This window comes from Pelophylax lessonae (assembly GCF_965119305.1).
Source record: "Pelophylax lessonae genome assembly, chromosome: 8".
Classification (NCBI taxonomy): domain Eukaryota; kingdom Metazoa; phylum Chordata; class Amphibia; order Anura; family Ranidae; genus Pelophylax; species Pelophylax lessonae.
In genome coordinates this window covers 278,866,637-278,880,823 of record NC_138775.1, presented here as the reverse complement: position 1 = coordinate 278,880,823, position 14,187 = coordinate 278,866,637, and the positions used below count along the sequence as shown (strand labels likewise).

Sequence of the window (14,187 nt, the reverse complement as noted above, 5' to 3'; positions counted from 1 at the left end):
GTCTCCATAAAGAGTACCTGTCACCTGCCCGATGCTATCACATAGTTATTAACCCCGTGATTTACTTGATTTATAGCAAGTAGGTGATAGTAATCAAGTAAAAATAAAAAAATAGAATAAAAACGTTTTAAAAAAAGAAAAGGTAATAAAATATATTAAAACTAAAAAAAAAAAAACAATTGCCGTGACCCCCCGTTGCCCCGCACACCTGTGCAAACACAAGCCTTTGGTGCTTATACACATGTAAACCACGGTCGTACCACACATGTGACATATCGCCGCGAACATCAGACTGAGAATAGTAATTCTAGCACAAGAGCTCCTAGTTAACTCTAAACTGATGAGCTGTAAAGGCTTTTAAAGTGTCACCTGTGGAGATTTTTGACACCCAAAGATTTTGGTGACATCACGGTAGTGCACAGTTTTAGGACATGGAATGTGTGCCGATCAGTGCAACCTATAAGTGCCACCTATCAGTGCCCATCATTGCCACCTATCAGTGCAGCCTATCAGTGCCCATCAGTACAGCCTCATCAGCACACATCAATGAAGGAGAAAAATTATCTGTTTGCAAAATTTTATAGCAAACTCTGAAAACTGTTTTTCTTTTTTTTTTTTTCCCAAATTTTTGGCCTAGTTTTGTTTGTTTAGCAAAAAAAAAAAAAAAAAAAAACAAAAACACCAGTGGTGATTAAATACCACCAAAGAAAGCTCTATTTGTGTGAACAAAATTTTTTTTAAAAAACAAGTTTGAAAAATTTCTGCCGTGTGACAAAAAGTTGCAATGACCGCCATTTTATTCCCTAGGGTCTCTGCTAAAAAAAAAAAATATAATGTTTGGGGGTTCCCAGTAATTTTCTAGCAAAAAAATTAAAGTTAAAGCCTAACTCCAATTTTTTTTTTTTTTTTTTTACCAATTCCCCAGCACTAGAAAAATCGAAAATAGCTTTCTCCCCCCATGTCTGCCGCTATCTCCTATAGACTCACTTGATATCCAGCATTGGTCGCATTTCTGGTTAAGGCTTCATTCACATGTCAGCATTGCGATCGGTGATTCCGCCCGCGATCCGGAAATCATTGCAAATCGCGGGACACCTGTGCGTTGCCCGTGATTTGCAATAGCACCCCAAACGCTGTGCGATGTTGCCGCGATTTGCTCCTGCCGAATCGCGGTAACATTGCGCAAAAAAAATTGCGGGGCGCATGACGCCCCAAAGAAGCTCTTATACCTTTTTTTGGCGTCATGCGTCCCGCATTTATTTTTGCGCGATGTTACCGCGATTCGGCAGGCGCAAATCGCTGCAACATCGCACAGCATTTGGGGTGCTATTGCAAATCACGGGCAACGCACAGGCGTCCCGCGATTTGCAATGATTTCCGGATCGCGGGCGGAATCGCGGTGATTCTGCCCGCGATCGCAACGCTGACATGTGAATGCAGCCTTAATGATGCCCAAAGTCGTTCAGTCCACTTCCTGTGAGCCCCGGGTTCCAGAGAACGTTTAGGAGGAGGGACATCAGAAAGCCATGGACTTACAGGAGAATGCTGTAGGGCTCTTTCACATGTGAAGTTGGGGGGGGACCCCGTGGTTGAGCTGCGCTTTTTCCACCCCTGAACCACTACCCCCTTTAGCTGCACAGCCAACAGCCAAGGGTGTACAGATGCTGTACATGCCCAAATTATACCCCCTGTAGCTTTTCGTGGGCGTAGCAGTGGAATGCACACATTTGTGGCACGCTAATGTAGCGATCAAGGGGTTAAAGCAGGCGATGAGGAGGTGATAAAATGCCTCCTCATTGCCTGTCATATGCTCTCTGAAGAGCGATCCAAATGTGGGTAGCTCGTCAAAGAGCAAAGCATGCGTGAAGGAGTCCTTTAAGAGCTATGCCACATATGTAGGTGATGTCACTCTGCAGCTTTCAAGATACTGCTAGAGATAGAACTGCAGGGATCCTCAAACTACGGTCCTCCAGCTGTTGTGGAACTACACGTCCCATGAGGCATTGTAAAAATCTGACATTCACAGACATGACTAGGCATGATAGGTATTGTAGTTCCTGAACAACTGGAGGGCCATAGTTTGAAGACCCCTGGCCTAGAGCGTGAGGAACTGCAATGTCCACCACTGGACTGAAGAAGAATGGAAAATATGTATGCAGGGGATGCTGAATATGGGGAAGGGGTTTGCTGGAGATGGCCAAGGGGCCATACTGGAGTCGGCTTTACCCGACTGGTCTACTTGAAACTCCGGAACAAGCAAAAATTGGCTAAACCCATCCATCATGTTTGTTCTTTTAGAATCTCGGTGTGGTTTGAGTATTTCTTCCCGATCTGAGCAATAATCCAGTGTGAGACTTCCTGTAATAAAGACTGTTCTCTGCTGCTCTCTCTCCTTGTGCAGGGTGACTGGTCTTCTCTCCGCCTCCTCCTGTAGTTTTCTGTAGGCAGCCTGTAGTGGGTAGAGCCTGCTGGGTCCCCTCCCACAGCTCTGCTCACTTTCCCCTTGTGCAGGGTGACTGATCTGTCTCCGCCCCCTCCTGTAGTTTCTGCAGGCAGCCTGTAGTGGGTGGAGCCTGCTGGGCCCCTCCCACAGGGGGAACAATGTCACTGCCACTTTTTCAAGGTAATATTTAGGTTTGTAAAGGCATTTGTTGCACACAAATTGGATTCATATTATTTTCGGCTATTCAGGAATAAATATAAATGAAGGATTTAGTACCCAGTGTTCTGCGTGAACCATAACATTGTAACGGACCTCCCAAAATATCTGCGCCCGTGGCTGAAAGTGATAGGAAAATTACAATCAAAGGAAACCCTTGGACATGTAATGAAGCTGATGGGATCACAAAGCAATTCCCAAGATAAACAGACCGCAAACACCAGCAGGGAACAAAACACACGGAGGGAGCCGATCAAACGGTGCAGATGGGACATCAAAGGAGCAGCTTGTGAAAATGTTATTGCTGTAACATCACAAGACTGCGAACCCCGGCAGATGCAGCGCGGTCCGGGCGGGGTGTCACATTAGGTCACATGGCAGGCCGTGCACTTATACTGTGCTTCAGTTACGCTGGATGGTGCATTGTTTAACCACTTCTGGACCGGAAGGATTTACCCCCTTAATGACCAGGCTATTTTTTGCGATTCAGAACTGCGTTATTTTAACGGACAATTGTGCGGTCGTGTGACGCTGTACCCAAATAAAATTGATTTCCTTTTTTTTTCCCACAAATAGAGCTTTCTTTTTTGCTGGTATTTGATCCCCTGTTTGATTTCTATTTTTTGCACTGTAAACAAAAAAAGAGCGACAATTCTGAAAAAAAAAAGCAATATTTTCCACTTTCTGATATATAACATTCCCAATAAAAAAAATTAAAAAATCAATTTTTTTTTCATCATTTTATGCCAATTTGTATTCTACATATTTTTGGTAAAAAAAATCCCAAAAAGCTTATTTTGATTGGTTTGCGCAAACGTTATCACGTCTACAAACTAGGGGAAAGATTTATGTCATTTTAATTTTTTTACTAGTAATGGCGACGATCTGCGATTTTTAGCGGGACTGCAACATTGCAGCGGCCAGATCGGACCCCTAACTGACATTTTTGAAATTTTTGGGGGGAACAGTGACATTACTACAGTAATCAGTGCTAAAAATATGCACTGTTACTGTAATATTGACACTGGCAGGGAAGGGGTTAACCCTGTGGGCGATCAAAGGGTTAAATGTATGCCTAAGGGGTGTTTTCTAACTGTGAGGGGGATGGGCTTGTGGAATCAACACAGGGAACTATGATTCTAAATAGGAGGATCACAGGTGCCCTGTGCTGATTCCAAAGAGAACAACGTCTATCTCTCCACGCGGGTGCCTAGCGGCAATCACGGCCACCAACCCTGTATTTTAGCTTCCCTGACAGCTAATGGGGGGGGGGGGGAGCGCATGTGCCTCCAGGATCGCTCCCGTACAGGTACAGGGATTCGCGCAGCCAAGCCAGCCTGCTGCAGTATGTCTGCAGCTGGTGGTCGGAAAGTGGTTAAAATGTGTTAAAACAACGTCATGACCAGGGTTTTTTTTTGCTATTCAGTACTGCACTACTTTAAAGGGTAACTCCACTTTCATGGGGAAAAAAAAGCAAATCGAAAAAAATAATCTAGCATATACAATTGTGACACAAATCATATTGTAATTGAATTTCATCAAAAATTACCTTTCCTTTTCAATCTGCAGATGTTGTCATTTTCTCTAAAATGCAAAATGGCCGCCTGGAGGTGTTCTGTACCCAGAATGTGTACAGAACGCCCCCCCCCCCCCCAGATATGTAATTGCCTGCTTGTGTGATTGGCTCACCAATAGGAACATGTCTAAAGGAATGCAGACCCTGCAACTTTCCTCATTAGAGTCCTGCAGGTGCAGCAGCTGGTTGATAATTATGAAACCACTCCCATTAGACTCACTCAGTAAATGGACACAGAGAAACACACAGGGATTTCTTCAGAATAACAAAAATTAGGAATCTGCTACAAAATTTAAAATCCCTGCAATATACAGTCAGGTCCATAAATATTGGGACATTGACACAATTCTAATATTTCTGGCTCTGTACACCACCACAATGGATTTGAAATTAAACAAACAAGATGTGATTTAACTGCAGACTTTCAGATTTAATTTGAGGGTATTTACATCCAAATCAGGTGAAAGGTGTAGGAATTACAACAGTTTGTATATGTGCCTCCCACTTTTTAAGGGACCAAAAGTAATGGGACAGATTAACAATCATAAATCAAACTTTCACTTTTTAATACTTGGTTGCAAATCCTTTGCAGTTAATTACAGCCTGAAGTCTGGAACGCATAGACATCAGCAGACGCTGGGTTTCATCCCTGGTGATGCTCTGCCAGGCCTCTACTGCAACTGTCTTCAGTTCCTGCTTGTTCTTGGGGCATTTTCCCTTCAGTTTTGTCTTCAGCATGTGAAATGCATGCTCAATCGGATTCAGGTCAAGTGACTGACTTGGCCATTGCATAACATTTCACTTCTTTCCCTTAAAAAACTCTTTGGTTGCTTTCGCAGTATGCTTCGGGTCATTGTCCATCTGCACTGTGAAGCACCGTCCAATGAGTTCTGAAGCATTTGGCTGAATATGAGCAGATAATATTGCCCCAAACACTTCAGAGTTCATCCTGCTGCTTTTGTCAGCAGTCACATCATCAATAAATACAAGAGAACCAGTTCCATTGGCAGCCATACACGCCCACACCATGACACTACCGCCACCATGCTTCACTGATGAGGTGGTATGCTTTTGGATCATGAGCAGTTCCTTTCCTTCTCCATACTCTTCTCTTCCCATCACTCTGGTGCAAGTTGATTTTGGTCTCATCTGTCCATAGGATGTTGTTCCAGAACTGTGAAGGCTTTTTTAGATGTTGTTTGGCAAACTCTAATCTGGCCTTCCTGGTTTTGATGCTCACCAATGGTTTACATCTTGTGGTGAACCCTCTGTATTCACTCTGGTGAAGTCTTCTCTTGATTGTTGACTTTGACACACATACACCTACCTCCTGGAGAGTGATCTTGATCTGGCCAACTGTTGTGAAGGGTGTTTTCTTCACCAGGGAAAGAATTCTTCGTCATCCACCACAGTTGTTTTCCGTGGTCTTCCGAGTCTTTTGGTGTTGCTGAGCTCACCGGTGCGTTCTTTCTTTTTAAGGATGTTCCAAACAGTTGATTTGGCCACACCTAATGTTTTTGCTATCTCTCTGATGGGTTTGTTTTGTTTTTTCAGCCTAATGATGGCTTTGTTCACTGATAGTGACAGCTCTTTGAATCTCGTATTGAGAGTTGACAGCAACAGATTCCACATGCGAATAGCACACTTGAAATGAACTCTGGACCTTTTATCTGCTCCTTGTAAATGGGATAATGAGGGAATAGCACACACCTGGCCATGGAACAGCTGAGCAGCCAATTGTTCCATTACTTTTGGTCCCTTAAAAAGTGATACTGATTTTCTGGACACCTTTTAGGCCGACAGCCGATATTGGGTGCTGATATTTTGCACATTTAAAGTTTTTTTTATTTTTACATCACTTTTTTTTTATCACTTTTATTGCAATTATTGCATTATATGTAAACATCCCTTGTGACAGTAATATGCAGTGACAGGTACTCTTTATGGAGGGATCAGGGGTCTAAAAGACCCCAAACCCCTCCCCTGCCCTTAAAAGCATTCAAAACGCCAAGTTTGGCTGTTTTGAATGCTGTCATTTTTTTAAAATCTGGCGCCTTTAACCACTTACCGCATACTAACGTAGGTCTACGTCGGTAAACTTTGCGGTAGTGTACCGGGATGATGCCTCTAGCTAGAGACACCATCCCGGTACCGTGGTTTGAAGCCGACGGTTGGCTTTCCGTCGGTACCGACCGATGCGGCTCGGGAGCCGCTCGATCGGTACCCGGGGGCGCGGGAGGGGACGTCCCCCCCCCCTCCCGCCGCCTTCCGTGGCTTTGCTCGGGGCTCCCGTCCCACCGGGAGACCCGAGCACCCAGCCGGCGCGTCCGCCGGCTGGATGGAGTCCCGATGAATGCCGGAAACGGCATCGATCGGGTCTCCGTTGACGTAACCCGGAGGCGGCGTCCATGACGTCACTTCCGGGTTACTGTGCTGCAAAAGGCGGCAAATTTGAAAATCGGCTGTATGCAAAAACGCAGTTTTTGGCGTTTTGCATACAGGGAAGTGTAGTGGAGGGGTCTAGGCAGAGGCGGGCTGGCCCGGGGGGCAAGGTGGCAATTTCCCCCCGGGCCGGTCTAATCCCCCTCAGAAAAGGCCGCTCAGTTTGGGGTCAGTCCCACCGTCCGTCGGTATGGTATGTCGCTAGTCAGTGAGTCACAGTCACAGACACGCTGTCACTTCCTGCCATGGCCCTGCCCTGGAGACCTGGTTGCTAGATCACCGGCCGCTTAGCGTCTAGCAACCAGTGACGTAGCGGTCTCCAGAGCAGAGAGGAGAGGAGACCCATCATGCAAAGCCGTTGGCCGTCCTCCGCGCCGATCACTGGCCCCAGCCGCCCGGCCCCTCCCACCTTCGGCTCCTCCCTCCATCCCATCAACGTGGGGCCGATGCAGAAGAGGTGGCTGGCCTGGCCTAGGAAAATGCAAGTCTGCAACGGGCAACAGCGGGTCAGCGGCAATCCAGATTGATTCTAGTGAAGTTACCTGCTGCGGTGCGGTGGACAGTGTCTGTGAGGTGGTCGGGACTCGGAGAAGAGCAGCGGCAGCCAGTGAGTGACAAAAAAAAAAGTGACATGTGGACATTTTTAATTCCCTGTACTTTCCCCCTGGCACTGTCACTCGGAGAAGAGCAGCCAGTGAGTGACCAAAAAAAAAAGTGACATGATGTGGACATTTTTTCCCTGTACTTTCCCCCTGGCACTGTAGACAGCCTGTATATTGATGTATAGCTGTTCCTGGCACTATATACCTGTCTCATACCTGTATTATACAGGTATGAGACAAGTATTTAGAGCCAGGAGCAGCTATACATCAATATACATGCTGTATACAGTCCAGTTAAAGAGGTTGTAAACCCTTTTTTTTTTTTTTTGACCCTGCAAGAGAGACATAATGAGCTAGTATGCATCGCATACTAGCTCATTATGAAATACCTTAGAATGAGCCCCCGCCGTGCCGCCCGCTTAGCTGGATGACGGGCGACATGTCCAGTCGCCTGTCTTCCAAGATCGCGGCATCCGGCCATCTGATTGGCCGGAGCCGTGGTGACGTCACCGGACTCTGAAGAAATGGCACCAGCGGCCGTTCCTTCAGAGCGCATGCGCCAGTAACGTCACTGGCTGCATGTAAGGTAAATATCTCCTAAACGGTGCATTTTTAGGAGATATTTACACTACCTATAGGTAAGCCTTAATAAAGGCTTACCTATAGGTAAAAGTGTCAGAGGAGGGTTTACTTCCTCTTTAAAGAGATAATTACCTGACATGCAGCCAGTGATGTCACTGGCGCATGCGCTCTGAAGGAACGGCCGCTGGTGCCATCTTTTCAGAGTCCGGTGCCGTTCCTTCAGAGTCCGGTGCCGTGACCGTCGGCTCCCGCGGCTCTGGCCAATCAGATGGCCGGATGCCGCAATCCCGGAAGACGGGTGACTGGACATGTCGCCCGTCATACAGGTAACCGGGGGTTCGTTCTAAGGTAAGTATTTCATAATGAGGTAGTATGCGATGCATACTAGCTCATTATGGGTTTCTCTTTCAGGTTGCAGCAAAAAAAAAAAAAAATAGTTTCATGGGTTTACAACCTCTTTAAAGGTATTGGGTCCCTGAGGTCCCCTAGGGCTCCCCCTTGTGTCATGGGAGCGTAAGCTGGCCGCAAAGGAGAAGGTCACATGTGTAGATCTCAGCCAGGGTTCATGCTGGGACTTGCAGTCCTTTGCTTTTGGGGATGTAATCCCCCCAAAAGTGAAGGACTACAGGTCCCAGCATAAGCCCCTCAGAGCTCAGCATGTGTCACCCACCCCCGATCCCCCAACTAGTGCAGGACTACAGGACCCATTCATCCAGCTTAACCACTTCCAGACCGCCCACCGCATATATAGTGTGGCAGGGCGGCCTGGCTGTGCAAAATCACATACCGATGCGTGATTTTGTGCACGGGTTCTAGGGGACGCGACACAGCGGGAGCCAATCAGCAGGTCACCTGCGATCATGCAGGAGAATGACAGAACGGCGGTCTGCCTTTGTAAACAAGGCAGACGGCTGTTCTGTCACAGGAAGATGGAGATCTGTGTTTCAGCTGAGCTGAAACACAGATCTTTTTATTTTTTCTAGTACATCCATCCCCCACACAGTAAGAAAGCATTCCCTAGGAGCAAACTTAACCCCTTGATCACCCCTAGTGTTAACCCCTTTCCTGCCATTGTCATTTATACAGTAGCAGTGCATTTTTTAGCACTGATCACTGTATTAGTGTCACTGGTCCCCAAAAAGTGTCACTTTGTGTCAGATTTGTCCGTCGCAATGTCGCAGTCCCACTAAAAAGCTGGGCATGGATGGTGAGTTGATTCGGTAGTTCAACGGGCCACTTGACCTGACTTGCCCCCCAGGCTTAAGGCTGCCAGCCCTCCCCTGGGTCTAGGGTCTTTTAGACCCTCGATCCCTCCATAAAGTGTACCTGTCACACATATTGCTGTCACAAGGGATGTTTACATTGCTTGTGACAGCAATAAAAGTGATCAGATTTTTATTTTTTTTTTTAAACTGTAATAAAGTTAAAAAAATAAATAAAATAAATGGGAAAAAAAAAAAATTTAGCCGCCCCCATCACCGTTAGCTTGCGCACAAAAAAAAACTGTATATGGAAGTCGAGCCGCAAATGAAATCGCTGTTCAAACCACACATGTGAGGTATCGCCGCGATCGCCAGAGCGTGAGCAATAATTTAAAAAAAGAGCTACACTCTACCTCTAAACTGGTAACCGTTAAATAAATTTAAAGTTTCGCAGATTGAGATCTCTATTGACCGTAGTTTGTCGCCATCCCACGGGGGGGCGCAATTTTAAACCGTAACATGTTGGGTATCTATTTACTCGGCGTGACATCTTTCACAATATACAAAAAAATGGGCTAACTTTACTGTTTAGTATTTTTTAAATGCAGTGAAATGTGATTTTTCAAAATTTTTCCAAAAAAATGGCGCTTTAAAGACCACTGGGCAAATACCGCGTGACAAAAATTATTGCAATGACCGACATTTTATTCTCCAGAGTCTTTGCTAAAATAATATATATAATGTTTGGGGGTTCTAAGTAGTTTTCTAGGAAAAAATACTGCTTTTAACTTGTGAACAAAAAGTGTCCGAAATAGGGCTGGGGCTTAAGTGGTTAAGGCTCCAGTACCTGGAAGTGACGTCATGACATCGCTTCTGGGTCTTTACATCAGAGACCTGATCAGAGCCGAATTCGTATCTTCGGCCAGCCGGCAGATGTGACAGTTAGTTGCTCGGGGCTACTGGTGGGGTGGGAGACCCGGGCGAACCATGGGAGGGGGAAGGACATCCCCTCCCGCTCCTTCTAATGCCAACCAAGTGGCTGCTCAGCCACATCGGTTGTCATTCCAAGAAAGCGGCTCTAAACAACGGTACCGAGGTGATGCCTGTAGCTGCGTGCATGACTCCGGTACAACCACTTGAAGAAATTTCGGTTATATCGGCAAGTTTGTGGCCGATCCTTCAAAAAAAGTGAATATTGGCCTCTGATTATCGGCCGATCCCTAATTTTAAGTGTACAAAACGTACACTTTATTTACGGCAATGTACGATGCGGTGCGCTGTGTTGCTGTACATTGCTGTGCGATTTGGCACAGCGGGCTGCAGGCAAATGCACGCTGCCCCGCATGTTGCAGTGTGAGCGGGACACACAAGAAACAATTGTTTTCTGTGTGTCCCTGGGGTGGCAGATGTTTTGCCATGCAGCATAACTAGGGTTGCCACCCAGCCGGTAATTTACCAGCACAGCTCTTATTTGGGGATCCCCAGCCCGTACCGGTACAATATAAATACCGGCAATACAATTGCCGGTATTTTTATCTTTCACACTCGCTCCCTGCGCTCATGCCGCCATCATTAGGCTCAGGATGGCAGGCGGACATCCTGTGATTGGAGGAACATGGTGGGGGCTGGCCTGTGCAGTGGGTGGCGCATGCGTAGGTGGCGGTTTCTTCTGGAGCCGTGCCCCGCCCTCGCAGTCTCAGACCAGCACTCATCAGCCTATTCAGTAGGGGTGCACCAATCCGAATTTTCTTGTCCGGATACCAATATATCTGGCATTGTGTATCTGCCGATACCGATACCAGTACCGATACGGAACTACACACATACACAATATGCATGCGGCTGCAATACAGAGCAAAGCCGCTGCTTCATGTGTGTGGCTCCTCCATTCACAGGCGGAGTGCATCTGATATCACTCCGCCTGTGAGCCGGACCTATACAGGAAGTAGCGGCTCCCATCCCTTACTACTACTGCACCAAGTAAGGGACGGCTGAGCCGGGACTCAGCAAAACCAGATCGGCCCGTGGATCGGTTAATTTTACCGATCCCCCGATCCAGCTATTGTGGCAGTATTGGTGCCGATATACCGATATACGATCCTAATATCAGATTGGTGCATCCCTACTTTTCAGCCGCCTGCTTAGCTCCAGACCGTTCCTGCCTGTGAGTTACTAAAGAATCATGATGTATGCCTCTATTCCCTTCTTGTCCCGCTTTTTGCTGTCTGTGTATTCTCTCCCTGTTCCCTATCTTTCTCTTCCCGACTTCGGGCGACTAATGAAGTTGCTCATGCGCCGCAACTTCGGCGCGGCTTGCAACGACTTCACATAATGGAAGTCAATGCAAGTCACTCCGACTTTGCAAAAAAAAGGTGCAGGAACCTTTTTCTAAGTCGGAGCGACTTGAGTCGCTCTGATTAGAACGGTTCCATTGCACAGCATGGAGCGCTACTTGTCAGGCGACCAAGTCGCCTCACAAGTCGGATCAGTGTGAACCGGCTCTTATGCAAATTAGCAGGGCCAGTATTTTTTGCAAGAAAGGTGGCAACCCTAAGCAAAATACCTGTCCCTGCATATAGTGTGAATTCACCCACAATGTTGTAGTCTGATTACTAGGGGAGAGGAGATTGTGAAAATGCTTCTTCCTGCCTGCAGCAGACTGATGGCATCTCAGCCTAGGAAAAGTCACCAGACTCAAGCTTTTTGATTATAAAAGGTGGAGCAGTTTTTTTATACTGATACTGGAAATGATACTGTTGCTATATATTGTGACATGTCTGGAATTTCTTTATGCACATTTATAAGGTCACTGAAAGGGTCACTTTTAAGTATGTAGAGTTGTGAACAAAGACTATCAAATAAACATTGCAGTAATAATTCAAAATGTCTATTCACTAAAGACTGCAGCTCATTTTTGAATTCATGGTTTTGATTGGTTGGATAGTTGTATTGTCCAGTCCTGGTTGGACAGTTATAGGATTGTCTGGTCCTGGTTTCCAGTTGGGCTGTTGTACAATTATCGGGTCCTGGTTTCCAATCAGATAGTTGTACGATTGTCCGGTCCTGGGTTCTGGGGGACAGTTGTATGATTGCCGATTCCTGGTTTCTGGCTGGTCAGTTGTGTGACTGGCTGGGCAGTTTTATAGTTGTCCGGTCCTGGTTTCTGAATGGACATTTCTGTGGTTGTCCAGTCCTGATTTCTGGTTGGTCAGTTGTATGATTGTCTGGTCTTGGTTTCTGGTTGGTCAGCTGTATAATTGTCTGGTCCTAGTTTCTGGTTGGTCAGTTGTATGACTGCCTGGTTCTGGATTCTGGTTGGTCAGTTTTATGATTGTCTGGTCTTGGTTTCCGGTTGGTCAGTTTTATGATTGTCTGGTCTTGGTTTCTGGCTGATCAGTTGTTTGACTGTCTGGTTTCTGGTTGGTCAGTTTCTGGCTGATCAGTTGTATGACTGTCTGGTCTTGGTTTCTGGTTGTTCAGTTTCTGGTTGGTCATTTGTATGACTTTCTGGTTTCTGGTTGGTCAGTTGTATGACTGTCTGGTTTCTGGTTGGACAGTCGTATGGTTGTCTGGTTCTGGTTTCTGGTTGGTCAGTTGTATGCTTGTCCAGTCCTAGTTTCTGCTTTGTCAGTTGTATGATTGTCAGGTCCTGGTTTCTGGTTGTTCAGTTTCTGGTTGGTCAGTTGTGTGACTGTCTTGTTTCTGGTTGGACAGTTGTATGGTTGTCTGGTTCTGGTTTTTGGTTAGCCAGTTGTATGCTTGTCCAGTCCTGGTTTCTGGTTGGACCGTTGTATGATTTTCTGGTCCTGGTTTCTGGTTTGTCAGTTATATGATTGTCCGTTCCTAGTTTCTGGTTGGTCAGTTGTATGATTGTCTGGTCCTAGTTTCTGGTTGGTCAGTTGTATGATTGTCAGGTCCTGGTTTGTGGTTGTTCAGTTTCTGGTTGGACAGTTGTGTGACTGTCTTGTTTCTGGTTGGACAGTTGTCTGGTTCTGGTTTCTGGTTGGCCAGTTGTATGATTGTCCTATCCTGGTTTCTGGTTGGACCGTTGTATGATTTTCTGGTCCTGGTTTCTGGTTTGTCAGTTATATGATTGTCCGTTCCTGGTGTCTGGTTGGACAGTTGTATAATTGTCAGGTCCTGCTTTCTGTTTAGACAGTTGTAGGATTGTCCTGTCCTGGTTTCTGGTTGGACAGTTATAGGATTGTCCTGTCCTGGTTTCTGGTTGGACAGTTATAGGATTGTCCTTTTCTGATTTCTGGTTGGACAGTTTTAAGATTGTCTGGTCCTAGTTTTGACCTAATTCTATTTTTGTAATTTGCAGAATGGAGAGTCTTTATGGAAGTGCCACGTCTCTTAAAAGCAGAAGATTCCCCTCCGAAGAGCGGATAGAGAACCAGAAAGCCCAGCAGTATGTGGATGAGAATTTCTATGCCTCTTGTCGAGCCGCGTACCTCACCATCTTCAAGACCAGCCTGGAAAATATCACCGACAAAGAGCAGCTGCAATTAGGTACCGGTACCATTCTTCACCATGCTGGATGGCTAAAGAGACCCGGTCACCTTGTCTGGGTGCATGTAGCCTCCCTTCAACCATTACATACTCAACTCATCACTTCTTCTTACGGTGCTGAGGCCTACCAGCCAATTACTAGTCCCAAACACTCTCACATGATGGAGGGGGGAGGGGGATGGGACAGTCCTACCTGCTTCCCCCTCCAGATGTGAAGACCCAGTTAAAGTGAATCTTCACTTCCGTTGTCCAATCCTGTGCAGGAATTTACTTCTCACATGATTGGTAATTTAAGTGAATCTTCATACAACTTATTGAGTGGATTTTTCCAACTCCTTTAGTAAACCAGCCTCACCATATCTATCTTTGTATGTCTTTTCTTATATTATTTATAGAAAATCTTTTTACAAATAGGTATTTGGGCTGTACCCATGGGAGAGGATTTATAAACTAGCAAACCCAGGAGATGTAAATCAGGACAGCCCTCTTTGTCTATGTGACAGGTCCACTTTGTATTTGTAACCGTTTGCCTAAGCAGCCAACTCATGACAAGTTTGCAAAGTTCTGAGACCGATTTATGACAGAGCTAAGGCTCATTTATACGTGCGGAAG

General features: G+C 46.1%; 1 protein-coding gene across 1 annotated transcript in view; it reads left to right on the top strand.

Moving 5' to 3' along the window:
- Positions 1–14,187, top strand: part of EFCAB7 (EF-hand calcium binding domain 7) — a 103,720-nt gene that overhangs the window by 9,450 nt on the left and 80,083 nt on the right. Inside the window, exon 2 of the mRNA XM_082265941.1 lies at positions 13,388–13,575. Within this exon, the coding sequence (XP_082122067.1) occupies positions 13,389–13,575 (187 nt within the window). The 5' untranslated portion in view covers position 13,388. The remainder of the gene's footprint in view (positions 1–13,387; positions 13,576–14,187) is intronic.